Source organism: Somniosus microcephalus, chromosome 12 (genome assembly GCF_052327205.1).
Source record: "Somniosus microcephalus isolate GS21.2 chromosome 12, FLI_Smic_1.0, whole genome shotgun sequence".
NCBI classification, from domain to species: Eukaryota; Metazoa; Chordata; class Chondrichthyes; order Squaliformes; family Somniosidae; genus Somniosus; species Somniosus microcephalus.
In genome coordinates this window covers 107,846,508-107,860,503 of record NC_140998.1, presented here as the reverse complement: position 1 = coordinate 107,860,503, position 13,996 = coordinate 107,846,508, and the positions used below count along the sequence as shown (strand labels likewise).

General features: G+C 42.3%; 1 protein-coding gene across 5 annotated transcripts in view; it reads left to right on the top strand.

Annotated features, from left to right (window-relative positions):
- The window catches only part of nubpl (nucleotide binding protein-like), a 31,909-nt gene that overhangs the window by 130 nt on the left and 17,783 nt on the right, over positions 1-13,996 (top strand). For 3 of the 5 annotated variants that reach the window (XR_015080280.1, XM_086003394.1, XM_086003395.1), the window contains exons 1-6: positions 77-249; positions 3,966-4,113; positions 4,875-4,909; positions 7,885-7,969; positions 10,085-10,124; positions 10,256-10,346. Coding sequence is in view for 4 of the 5 variants with exons in the window: in XM_086003394.1 (XP_085859520.1) it covers positions 157-249; positions 3,966-4,113; positions 4,875-4,909; positions 7,885-7,969; positions 10,085-10,124; positions 10,256-10,346 (492 nt within the window). In the remaining variant the exon portion in view is untranslated. Of the gene's footprint in view, positions 1-52; positions 250-3,965; positions 4,114-4,874; positions 4,910-7,884; positions 7,970-10,084; positions 10,125-10,255; positions 10,347-13,996 lie in introns of those variants that run through there. The other 2 variants (XM_086003397.1, XM_086003396.1) reach the window with 2 other exon arrangements.

Sequence of the window (13,996 nt, the reverse complement as noted above, 5' to 3'; positions counted from 1 at the left end):
CTGACGTTGTAAGGAAGTGCGGCGGCGCGAGTCCGGCCGTTGGTCGGTTGGTTGCTCGCTCGGCCCGGGTTGTCGGTCGGTGTGGGTCGTCAGCGGCGGTGCGAGTCCGGCGGTCTGTGTGGGTTGTCGGTCGGTCGCCAGCGGCGGTGTTATCGGATGGCGCAACTGCGCGGAGCCTGGCGACGCTGGCCGGCGGCGCGTCACATGGCCGCAGGTCAGGCCTGGGCAGCGCATCTGCTGCAGTGCTGGGTGGGTATCACTGTAAGGTCCCCCTCAAGTAACTGAGTGTTTTCAGTGGGTTTCTCGTGTTGGCTTTCAATACTCCGAGCGTGCGGTATAATACCTCGCGTCGTGTGTTTTATAACGGGCAACGCCTCCACTTGATCGCAATTCACTCCCCAACTCCAGTTTAATATTTGGTGAACACTTGTTAATCGCAGAAAATGCTGGAAAAACTCAGGCCAGGCAGCATCCGTGGAGAGAGAAAGTTAACGATTCAAGTCGAAGAAAGGTCTGAGTTTTTCCAGCCTTTTCTGTTTCGGATTTCCAGCGTCTGCAGTATTTTGCTATTCTACTTATGTTAATCATCTGTTTTTGGGTTGGATCTGGTCATTCTGCTGCAGTGTTGGTTCTGGAATGTAATTTAGCAATTCAAAAATGTGAATTTGTGCACAGTGAATTCACGTTCAATTGGTAATACAATAGCAAAATACTGCGGATGCTGGAAATCTGAAATAACAGAAAATGCTGTAAACACAGCTGGTCAGGCAGCATCGAGGAGCGAGAAACAAGAGTCAACGTTTCGGGTGGAGGATCCTTCGTCAGAACTGGGAAAGGTTAGCGAAGAGCGATCTCCTGCCCTCCAGCCTATCACAGACCTTCCCTTTGTTTTGTCCTCCCTGCCCCTGCTTAAAAATCTTTTCGCTAGCCTTTTCCAGTTTTGACGAAGGGTCCTCGACCCGAAACTATGACTCGGTTTCTCGCTCCTCGATGCTGCCTGACCGGCTGAGTGAACGTGAAATAACAGCAGAAAATGCTAGAAACAATCAGATAAGGTTCAAACATAGAGTTATCACAGGGCAAATTCGGCACTGCACTTTGGTAGTAAATTTTAAGTTCATAGTGATTTTTGCGGCCAATCTGGTTCTATGTGCATGATAATTGTTATATTACACGACTTCTTTGAGAATGTTCTATTAAATAATTAAGAATACAAGAAGTAGACTATAATGATTAAGATCACAACTGATCCTTCAAGTGCGTTATGAAAATTTATATTTCTCACCTGGTAAGAAGAATCGTGTATATGTCTGAATGCTATTGCCTATACTTGTTACCTGCCCAATGAAAATATCTGATCAATAATCTAAATTAGTCTTATTAAAGAAATATCTGGCCTCCAGTCATTCATCCAATGAGAAGCTGCACCATGAAAACAGCGTCAGTGTGGAGTTAACTGACCTGGGCAATAGTTGGAATGCTTTAATAGACTTCTGCTCCCATAAACTAGTGACGGGAAGATTGACCAGGATTCTTGGTCTTGGTTGATATCTGGATCCTCTTAATGGAAATGTGTGGATGGTGGGGGACAGCACTGGGCTTGGTTGTGCTATTTGCGGTAGAATAGCCTAGCTATTCATTGTTGAGGTGCACCACTTGAAAGTTGGTCAGTTAGAGAAAGTATCACAGTCTGAAATAGGCAGCACTGAGAAGTCAACACATTCAAGAAGGGAGAGATGAAAATTGAGGAGAGGGGAAGACTGCCATAACACCAATCAGTCTTTACATAAAATTGTTCGGTTTGAAGCAGAGTTGCCAAAGGCGGAGTCAAGAGTAACACCAACATCTACACTGGCCTGGACTCCCAGGCCGCCTGCCTTTTCTGGGGCCTGGAGGCGTCCGTTTTTCATGTCTATACAGAATGTGAGAGGTTGCAGCCCCTCTTTCATTATTTAAAGAGGCTGCTCCTCGACTTTTGGCTGCACTTCAGTCCCACGCTCCTGATCTTTGGTCACCCGGTGCGGCGGCGAGAGGGCAGATTGGAGGACCTCCTCGTAGGACTGGGCCTGGCTAAAAAGGCCATCAATTGGTCCAGGCAGCGGGCGGTCGAGGGGGGTTGTCCGGCCCCATTACCTGCCTCTTTTCCGCGGCCATGTTCGCGCCGGGGTGACCCTGGAGATGGAGCACGCGGTGTCCGCCGGCACGCTTGAGGCCTTCCGTGACCAGTGGGCGCCGCGGGGACTAGAGTGCATCATTGCTCCGGCCAACCAAATTTTAATTTAATTTGTTAAGGTTTATTTAAAGTTTTATTAATTTACAGACCAATTGTTTAACCCAATCCAAAAGAGTACACGGGCCTGGAGTTTCCACTAAGGGTGGAATTGGAAAATTGCACCCAACACTGCACCAGTTTTGCTGAGGTGAAGTTTACGCCCAAGTTGACGCACAAACTTATTAGCATAAACCAGAAAATTTCCCATGAATCAGCGCAATCAAGCAGCATAATCAAATTGTGACTGGAACAGCATCCTCCAGCATCACAAAGAGGAATGGGATGACCAGGAAATGACCCACTCAAATGTTAAAATTAATTGATTTCTGAAGCAGCAGGGCAGATCAATTGGGTGATTTAATACTCTTAGTCTTTTTAATTGGCTTCAATTGACTACTGGTTAGGTCATTAATGCTGGCTTTATATGACCACGGGTGCATGTGCGCCTGAGAATCTGGGTGCAATGTGATGTCCCCTGTCCCAAACGAGTGCAATCAGTGAAAACACACATTTCCAACCTGTGGGCGGGGACTGATTCGGGTGAAGGGACTGTTGAATAATGGCCCTGAATTTCCGATCGGAGGCTTCCTGCGGGCAGATGCCTCCGATCGGAAAACAATCTACGAACTTACCTGCTGGTTCCGTAGATCCCAAGGCTTCCGATCCTGGGCCTCCTCTTCGAAATGCGCAGAGGCCCAGGTATCCCAGGGGCGCATGCGGTTCACAAGTGCCCCTGGGATCACGTGGGCCAGGTGAACCAAAGGAAGAAGGGAATCCCCCTTCATACTTTTGACAGGTCCGTATGGACAGAACTGTCAAAAGTATGAATGGGGATGACTGCAAAATGCACCAACACACTGAAATAAATAAAGAAAAACCATTACATATATAAACTTAATTAAAATGCAGTTTAATTATATATTTTAAACAATTTAATTTTTTGAAAAATAAATTTACATGTTTTAAAGGGGCTAAAAATAACCTTACCTTATTGCACAGGTTTTTAATGTTTAAATGATTGAAAACATTATTTTTATGTTATTTTAAACTTGTACGCTGGTAAAAGCAGGCCATACGCCTGCTTTTACCAGGCATAAGAATTTGACAGTCATTCAGCGGGCGGAAGTTGCGCAAAAAGCGCAACTCTCCACCCGCAGAGGCACTTTTCTTCATGCGGATGATCTGTCAAGAGAATTCTTGACATCACAAGTGACGGGTTTCAGCGCATGCACTTCGCATACCTGAAACCGACACTTGCGCAGCCCCTACGGGTGAGTACACACCTTGTACACACCCGTGGGGGTTGGAAAATCCAGCCCATTGAAACACCGTGGATACTCGAGCATAAAGTAGTTATGGGTGCAATTCACTTGCACTTAAAATTCTGCTAACTTTTATGCAATTTGATTTCATTCTGCCCAGATTAAGCTGTTATCTGGGCATAAATCATGCAGAAACTCCAGGCTATGTTTACTCTGGAATGCAGAATGCATTGTTTTCTAAAGTCTAATGGCCAGTTAACACCACTTACATGTGCAGTTACAATTAAAATTGCTCTTTCCAAAATAAGTAATAGGTTTAGAGTCCTTTTACATGTAATTTTTTTAATTCTAACTTTTATTGAAAACTTCTATTAGCTGATGTGTTTTAATTAAGAAATGCATTCTCCTATTTGTGTAAAATATTGTTCAAGTCTTCAGGATCCAGTGCTGACTCAGTACAGGAGAGACAAAAACAATTGATGGCTCGGGGACTTCCAAAGCAAAAAGTGATTCCAGGAGTGAAACAGGTTATTGTTGTAGCCTCTGGAAAAGGAGGTGTTGGAAAATCAACTACTGCAGGTACAAAACCTATTGAATGTGAATTGTTGCATTTGCAATCTGGGATTTAAGAATTACAAAATTCTATACATGGCAATAGTATTCTGGCGTCATTTTCAGAATGACTGTAAATGTAGATGTATTTGAATCTCGTACATCAAAATTGAATCATTCCCTCATAACTAAATTAAAATGAAATCTAATTGTAATGAGGTGTCTTGCAGTACTACAGATAAGACAACCAATTTCAAATCTGGTGGTCATAAAATTTAGCAGCTTTTACAAAAATACTTGAAGCAGTTTCTTAAATGTCAGATAGCAGTTTAAAGCTGGTAGGTATAAATGAAGCCAGTGGCACCGTTGGTTTGTTGAACAGACCTTTAATAGTTGTCTGGATTTCTGCCACACTATGTAATTCGAAAGGTCACAAAAATGATGTGAAATGTAGCTGGGGGTTGATTATTCCAGACGTGAAGCACTCTGCTGTAATGTATTAATTAATGGAAGTAAATTGGATTGCAGCTTAGTACTTTTTAAGTTTCTTCTCTTTCTACTTTTTTACATTTCCCCAGAAAGGCCTGCTGCTCTGTAACCAGCTGTAAAACGGTAGATCAGAGGCACTTGAGATGAATTCGCCCCATGGATTTATTTTCCATGATGGGGGGGATGCTTGGTGTGTGCTCTGCCACTGAAAATTCTCACGCTGGTAGACGAGTGTTAATTTCAAGTTCTGATTTGTGAATGTAGTATATTGTACTAATCTAAATGTACTTTAATTTCAGTGAATTTGGCTCTGGGATTAGCAGCTAACGATTTGGTAGGTGGACTTGCTTTTGGAGCAGAATTTTGTTGAAGCATTGTATAAGATGTAACTTTTGTGTGAAAGGTGATAACTACACCATAATTGACAAGTTAAATATATTTATACTATTAACTTCTACAGGTACAATTCTTAGTACTGTTGTAAACTGTAATTTGGCATTAAATTATTCAGTGTTAAATTTTGTGCTGTGGCAAATTGTCATTTATGGGAAAATCCTGTGTTCAGGCTGAAACATTGAGCTGTGATGGCTACAAACAGTGTTGGTAAATCTGGGGTTATGCCTACTCTTCCATTCTCCAAATGTATTGGATCACAACTTTTTATTCATGACTCAGTTTTAGAATTCAGAAGATCCACCTCCTTCCTTTCTCTCCGGGTTGTCTGTAATGACTTGCAACCGTGAATCAGTTGTGTCTGTCACTTCTTTCCGACTGCTTCAAGAAATGGGATTGCTCTATTTGGCTGATCAATGTATTAAATGATGGCCATGTTATGCATCTCCACTTCAATCTTGAAGTGGTTATTTTTAGTGCATATGCATTTGTTTTTCATGATGTAATTGAACAGTTTGTAAGATCACTGCTATATTATAGAAATTTAGCCTGCATTGGTTTACTGGAAAATAACTTGCATGTTTTTATTTGTCATGTTGTTTAGTATTAACAGCTGTAGTATTAGAAAATCTGTCACCAGCGATGTCAACATAAGGCATATTGATCCATTTAAAAAGATCTACTGAATACACTACATGGAGCCAGAGGAAATCTGGCATTTCTGACCAGGACTGATCATAATGCCTTGGGCTGTTGGTAGCCCAAGATAGAATGGCTTAGCTTTTGTGCTAAGAATAATGTTGAGGCTATCAACACTTACATTATTAAGGAGTAAATCAGACAGCAAATTCTGGTGTTTGCACGTGCACAGTTAAACGCGGAAATCGGGAAGTTGCTGCCTGATTTGCTCTGCTCCTGCACAAGCTTCGCTGTAACAATATCTCGCCGAGAGACTCAGCAATCAAACACATTAAGGGCGTGAAGTTGTGGTACTTACCCACTAGATATCTACTAAACACACCAGAAAAAGTTAGGGCTCATCCATTCAAGTGTAATTGAATTTTTAATGGCGTGATAAGTCATAATTACTGCAAACAACCTCTTTGGCACTGAAAATTTACTTTTACAAGTGTGGAGTCTCATTCCTTCAGATTTTAATTATTTTGGAGATTTTAAAGTTTTTTTAAAACATTTTTTCTTTCTCAATCCCATCTTTGTTTCCCCCTCTTTATTCAGCTTTCCCTATACATGATTTTACATTGAATTAACAATTCTAACTTACACCTGCTGGTTTAGACTCTCTGTGCCTCAGTAAGGATTCTTCAATCTAATTGGTAGAGGAAACACATTGTTGGTTGCCCAGATCCCCTGCAGAGGGCACCGCTCTGCTTTGACTGTCTGATAACCCCAAATCGTGGTGTAAAAGCCCACAGAAATTCCATGGGCAAGTGTAAGCATGACGTTTGTTTGCCGCTGACCGCAAAATCCAGGCCAACATTATTTAATTGGAAAAGCAGAACTATTCCACCTGAATAGATAAGAAATATTACGTCACTTGATCACATCTTGTGCTTCTGACAGTGTAGCTGTGACATACACAAGTTCTGGTCTGTCCCAGTCAGTTTGGAAGCCAATGTTGGTTGTAGTTTGTAGTATGTAAGGTATTTTTTTTGTTGCTCGGCAAAGCAGTCTTGCTAGTTGCCTTCCATTTTAAAAATCAGGCCATTGTAAAATGTTACAATTTAATGTTTTAATATTTTACAAGTTTATTCAGGCCTTTTGCGGTGATGTGAAATATTAATTACTGTATGCAAACTTTGCTTCAGGTGTGAGGAAGTGGTGCAGTATGTCTATTTGAACTGAGCTTCCTTTTCATTAGTGTATAAAAATATACTGTAGTGGTGTAGTGAATACTGAAGGGGTGTAGTATTCACGTGTATATGCTCGACATTGTATAATTTATGTGATGCAAGGTTTTTGATTTACTTTTTCCTCTCCTTGGAGGTTGTTTGCCACTACTTGCCCTCTTCTGGGGGTGGGGGGGGCGGCGGTGGGGGAGACTTGAGCACAAAAACCTAGGCTGACACTCCAGTGGAGTGCTGCACTGTCGGAGATGCCCTCTTTCAGATGAGACGTTAAACCGAGGCCCTGTCTACTCTCTGCTCTCTCAGGTGGACATAAAAGATCCCATGGCACTATTTCAAAGAAGAGCAGGGGGTTATGCCCTGTGTCCTGACCAATATTTATTGCTCAATCAACATCACTAAAACAGACTATCTGGTCATTATCACATCGCTGTTTGTGGGAGCATGCTGTGTGCAAATTGGCTACCGTGTTTCCTACATTACAACTGTAACTATACTTCAAAAGATACTTAATTGCCTGTAAAGCGCTTTGGGATGTTCGGTGGTCATGAAAGGCGCTATTTAAATGCAAGTCTTTTTTTCTTTTCGTGATGCTCAATTGAGATCAATAGGGTGAGCATGTAATACTTTTTTTCTGTAATTCCATAGGTTTGAAGGGACAGCAGCATAATTGATCGAAGTGTAGGATTTTTTTATATCTGCTTTCATAAAATGCTAATTACGATGAGAAGAAAAAACAAGTCTAGAAACCTCAAATAAAAGGACAAAATTCTGGGAATGATAACTAAACGCCTGAAAGAAGAAAAAGAATTAATAACATGACACTATCCAAACCAAGGGTATTTCTAGTACTTTTGGTTTTATTTCTAATCCTGAGGTAATCCTGATTTGAGGGTGACATTTCGTGACAAGTTGTATATTTAAGGAATTAGCTGTTTGCTTTGTTGCAAAGCTGCCCTCAGTTGCGTCAGCATGTAAGGCTAAGTATATCCAAGAATGTTGACCTGAATTGTACAGTGAGTCAGTATCTTTTTTTTTGTCTCTGTTTAAGGTTGTGGGTCTGCTGGATGCAGATGTGTATGGTCCGTCTATCCCATGCATGATGAACTTGAGAGGAAACCCAGAGTTAACGGACAGTAAGTTTCTTAAACTCAAGAATTATAAATTGAAGTTGGGTTAAGTTCTGTGGAGTACTGTAGGAAACAAGATAGAAAAGCAATGTAAGAAAACGGCACATTTCCAACTAATCCTGAACTGATGTGTCTTGCTGAATTTTGTGAATGTTATTGGTCACTCTACCAACAAACCAGATGACCAATCCCGGTTCAATGAGAGTGTAGAAGGGAAAACCATGACCACCACCAGGCGTACTTGAAAATGAGGTGCCAACCTGGTGAAGCTACAACACTGGACTACATGCATGCTAATCAGCAGAAGCAGCAGGCTATAGACAGAACTAAGCAATCCCACAATCAACGAACCAGATCAAAGCTCTGTAGTCCTGCCACATCCTGTCGTGAATGGTGGTGGACAATTAAACAACTAATGGGAGGAGGAGGCTCCATGAACATCCCCATCATCAATGATGGCAGAGCCCAGCACGTGAAGATCAGCCATGATCTTGTTGAATGGCAGAGCATGCTTGAGGGGCTGAATGGCCTACTCCTGCTCCTATTTCTTACGTTCTTATGTAAAACACAACCATCTTCAGCCAGACTGCTGAGTGGATGATCCATCTCTGTGTTCTCCTGAGGTCCCCATCGTAGATGCCAGTCTTCAGCCAATTTGATTCACTCCACGTGATTTCAAGAAACGGCTGAGTGCACTGAATACGACAAAGGTGATGGGCCCTGACAACGTCCCAGCTGTAGTGCTGAAAACCTGCTCCAGAACTAGCTGCGAATTGAGCCAAGCTGTTCCAGTACAGCTACAACACTGGCATCTACCTGACAAAGTGGAAAATTGCCCACAAAAAGCAGGACAAATCCAATCCGGCCAATTACAGCCCCATCAGCCTATTGTCAATCATCAGCAAAGTGATGGAAGGTGTGGTCGACAGTGCTATCAAACAGCACTTACTCACCAATGCTCAGTTTGGGTTCTACCATGACCACTCAGCTCAAGACCTCCGCCTTGGTCCAAACATGGACGAATAGTTGAATTCCAGAGATGAGGCGAGAGTGACTACCCTTTATTTGACCGAGTGTGGCACTAAAGAGCCCTCGTAAAATTGAAGTCAATGGAGATCAGGGGGAAAACTCTCCACTGGCTGGAATCACACCTAGCATAAAGGAAGATGTTTGTGGCTGTTGGAGGCCAATCATCTCAGTCCCAGGACATCGCTGCAGGAGTTCCTCAGGGCAGTGTCCTAGGCCCAAACATCTTCAGCTGCTTCATCAATGACCTTCCCTCCATCATAAGGTCAGAAGTGGGGATGTTTCCTTATGATTGCACACTGTTCAGTTCCATTTGCAACTCCTCAGATAATTAAACAGTCCGTGCCTGCAAGCAGCAAGATCTGGACAACATCCAAGGTTGGGCTGATAAGTGGCAAGTAACATTCGTGCTAGGCAATGACCATCTCCAACAAGAAAGTCTAACCACCTCCCTGTGACATTCAATGGCATTACCATCATCGAATACTCCCCACCATCAACATCCTGGGGGGGTCACCATTGACCAGAAACTTAACTGGACCAGCCACATAAATAACGTGGCCACAAGAGCAGGTCAGAGGCTGGGTATTTTGCGGCGAGTGACTCAGCGTCTGACTCTCCGAACCTTTTCCACTACTGGTAAGTCAGGAGTGTGGCGGAATACTCTCCAATTTCCTGGATGAGTGTAGCTCCAACAACATTAAAGAAACTCAGCACCATCTAAGACAAAGCAATCCACTTGATTTGGCACCCCATCCACCATGGGAACACCGTGGCTGCAGTGTGTACCATCTACACAATGCAGTGTAGCAACTCGCCAAGGCTTTTTCGACAGCACCGCCCAAAGCTGCGACCTTTACCACCTAGAAGGACAAAGGCAGCAGGCGCATGGGAACACCACCAACTCCTAGCTCCCCTCCCAAGTCACACACCATTGGGATTCTGTACTAACATGCTGCCAACGTGTTTATATTTGGTGGAATGGCATTGAGGGAAACCAGGAATAAGGGGTTAAGGCTGTTTACAATTATATTTTTTTAATAAAAATAATTACAATATAATATAAAAATACTATTTTTCCCCCCCCCCTCAAAGGAAACTTGATGAGACCCTTGGTAAATTTTGGAATTGTCTGGTAAGCATTTTCCATTCAAAGACATCCCAGTTTTCTTTGTGTAAGTTATTCAATTAAATACATGTCAGTAACAAAATGTTATCTGGCTATGCTTATGACTTTGTCCTTTTTTTTGCCCGTTCTCTTTGCAGCATGTCGATGGGTTTTCTGGTAGAGGAAGCAGCACCAATTATTTGGAGAGGTCTCATGGTGATGTCAGCAATAGAAAGGCTATTGAGACAGGTGAGGAAAACTCCCTGCTGGACCTTTTTTGAAGAACAGAATAATTGGTACAGAAATGATACTTTTACTGTAATCCATAAGTACCTTTTGAAACCTGTTTCCATATAATTGGGTGAGCCTATTTCATGTGCAAAGTTCCAAGACATCTACACCCATGTTCCATCAAAGCTGCTCTTTTGCTGGCTGATTTAAAACATGTTGGAATGTCATAAGCTAATCTTAATTTTTCAAATGTCTCTGAGAGGTTCATCTTCTGCTGAGCACCTTTCCAGTTACTCTGAGGTCAGGAGTTTGCAATGTGAAGAAGCTCAGTGAATAATGTAGTTTTTACTGGTTAGCAGAATGGCCAGTGGTTCTCAAACTGCAGACTGCGGACCCCTGGGGGTCTGTAGAGACTTTCCAGGGGGTCCGTGAGATAATGTCAAAGTGCTTACTGAGCACGGCTGGCCTTGCACCTAACATCTAAAATTGTTGAAGGATGGAGGGATAATTTGGCCCACCTTGCGTCATTCACTCAAAGGATTGCACAGAAAGAAAGAAAACTCTAGTTTGACTAATACGGACAGATCTCTGTTGTCTTTTGTAGCCCCATACAGCATTGAATGAAATGAAGTATTATCGGAAAATGGCCCATGTTGATACATAATACAAACAGAAAATGCTGGAGATACTCAGCAGATCAGGCAGCATCTGTGAAGAGAGAAATAGAGTTAACGTTTCAGGTCGATGACCTTTCGTTAGAACTGGAAAAAAGCAGGAAATAGAACAGATTTTTAAGCAAGTGAAGAAGTTGGGAAAGGGGGGAGGGGATGAAAGAACAAAAGGATTGTGATAGGATGGAAGGCGGGCACTTTTTATCTGTGTCTTTTTTTGTTCTCCCCCACATGGCAGCTGTCTTTCATTCTGCCAGCACAATTTATACTTCATATAGAGCCATCTCTTAATCTCTCCCGCCTTCCATCCTATCACAGACCTTCCCTTTTGTTCTTTCATCCCCTCCCGCCTTTCCCAGCCTCTTCGCTTGCTTAAAAATCTGTTCCATTTCCTGCTTTTTTCCAGTTCTGACGAAAGGTCATTGACCTGAAATGTTAACTCTGTTTCTCTCTTCACAGATGCTGCCTGACCTGCAGAGTTTCTCCAGCATTTTCTGTTTTTATTTCAGATTTCCAGTATCTGCAGTATTTCTGCCACATTGATGCATCGCTGAATGATAATTTGTTGACAGTTCATAAAATTAAATGCTTATACTTAACGCGCACACGATGGTTGGCAATTCAAATTCTGGAAACGGGACTAAAAACGTTTTTAACTCACGCCTCCCGTAGATGTCAACATTGGGCCGGATTTTCCGATCGGAGGCTTCCTGCGTGCGGATGCCTCTGATTGGGAAAAATCTACGAACTTACCTGCTGGCTCCGTAGGTCCTGAGACTTCCACTCCTGGGCCTCTCCTGGTCTGCGCGCGCAGTGGCCCGGTATCCCACGGGCACAGGCGGTTCGCAAGCGTCCCTGGGATCACATGGGCCATGGGGAACTAATCAAAGAAGAGAATCCCCCTGCACACTTTTGACAGGTCTCTACACATAGATCTGTCAAAAGTATGAATGAGAATCACATTTAAAAGCACAGTTAAACATTAAATACATTTTTTAAAAACCATCATTTATTTAAAATGAGTTAAAATTACGTTAAATTAAAAATTTTGAACAAAAAATTACTTTTTTGAAAAAAATAAGTTTTTTTACAGGGCTAAAAATAAACTTACCTATTTTTAAATTATAAATGAGTGAAAATTAAAAAACATTAAAAAAAACCAGGCATAAGATTTTAAGGTTTTCAGCGGGCGGAGGTTGTGCAGAAAGCGGAACTCTCGTCCTGGGCAGGCGGATGATCTGTTAAGGGAATTCTTGACATATCGGAAGTGCCGGGCTTTAGTGCATGTGCTTCGCATGCCTGAAACCGGCACTTGCGAGGCCCCTACGGGTGTGTACACAGCTCGTACACACCTGTGGGGGGGGGCGGAATATCTGGCCCATTAAGTTTGTAATGACCTGCAACTCACCTGTTGTGCTGAACTGCACCTAGGAATTACTCATTTAAATTGATGTATAAACTGTAGATGAGCATAGATGTAGATTTCACCGCTCCTGCAGGGTACGGAATTCCTTTACAGTGACACACCCCGTTCCTCAAATAGGCAGAGGCTGCCTGAACGAGCAACTTGCACTAACACCCCCAAGAAAGGATATTCGGGATATTCGGCGGACAAGAAGTCACATCTGCTGTGTTAAATAAGCAAGCATGATTTAAGATTTTACAAGTTTTAACACAGGCAAGCTACATGCTTTAATGATGACCTAATCTCGCTAAGAGAAATTGTTAACAAGACAGTCCTCCAATCAGTAATAGAATTTCTTTCTTGTTATTTATACATGATGTATTTTTTTTGCAGTGGTATATAAAAATCCCCCCAAATGAGCTAAACGGCAATAACCTATAACGATACAGCTTTATCGGTAGCCAACAAATCGCTGGATATCAAATAAAGTATACAAGTTTTTAAAAAGTGCAATAAAAATAGTAAATCTAAATTGTGGATTGGCTTTTATGGAAACTGCATGTTGTAGTTTTATTATTGAATATTTTTAGTTTAATTTAGTTTTATTTTGCCAGGAGGTGGTAAAGGGAAATATGACTTAAGCGAAGGAGCGATACTTTAATAAAATGCTTACATGCAGCACTTTCATCAGAGGGAGGCAGAAAGCAGGAAACTATAGGCCAGTTAGCCTAACATCTGTCATTGGGAAAATGCTGGAATCCATTATTAAGGAAGTAATAGCAGGACATTTAGAAAATCATAATACAATCAAGCAGAGTCAACATGATTTTATGAAAGGGAAATCGTGTTTGACAAATTTATTAGAGTTATTTGAGGATATAACGAGCAGGGTGGATAAAGGGCAACCAGTAGATGTCATGTATTTGGATTTCCAGAAGACATTCGATAAGGTGCCACATAAAAGGTTACTGCACAAGATAAGAGTGCACAGGGTTGGGGGTAATATATTGGCATGGATAGGGGATTGGCTAACTAACAGAAAACAGAGAGTCAGAATAAATGGGTCATTTTCAGGTTGGCAAACTGTAACTAGTGGGGTGCCACAGGGACTAGTGCTGGGGCCTCAACTATTTACAATCTATATTAATGACTTGGAAGAAAGGACCGAGTGTACTTGTTGCCAATTTTGCTGACGATACAAAGATAGGTGGGAAAGCAAGTTGTGAGGAGGACACAAAGAGTCTGCAAAGGGATATAGATAGGTTAAGTGAGTGGGCAAAAATTTGGCAGATAGAGTATAATGTGGGAAAATATGAGGTTATCCACTTTGGTAGGAAGAATAAAAACACAAAATATTATTTAAATGGAGAGACTACAGAATGCTGCGGTACAGAGGGATCTGGGTGTCCTCGTACATGAAACACAAAGGCCTAGAAATTCGGTTGGTAGCGCCAACGATTAGCGCCTAAAGAGCCCGAGAATTGGGGCGTTACCCAATTTTCGGGCGGGCGCAGTGAATATAGCGCCATCTCCCATAGTGAGTATCCTTTTAGCGCCGGTGCTAACACTTTGCGCGCGCCCGTGGGCGCAGG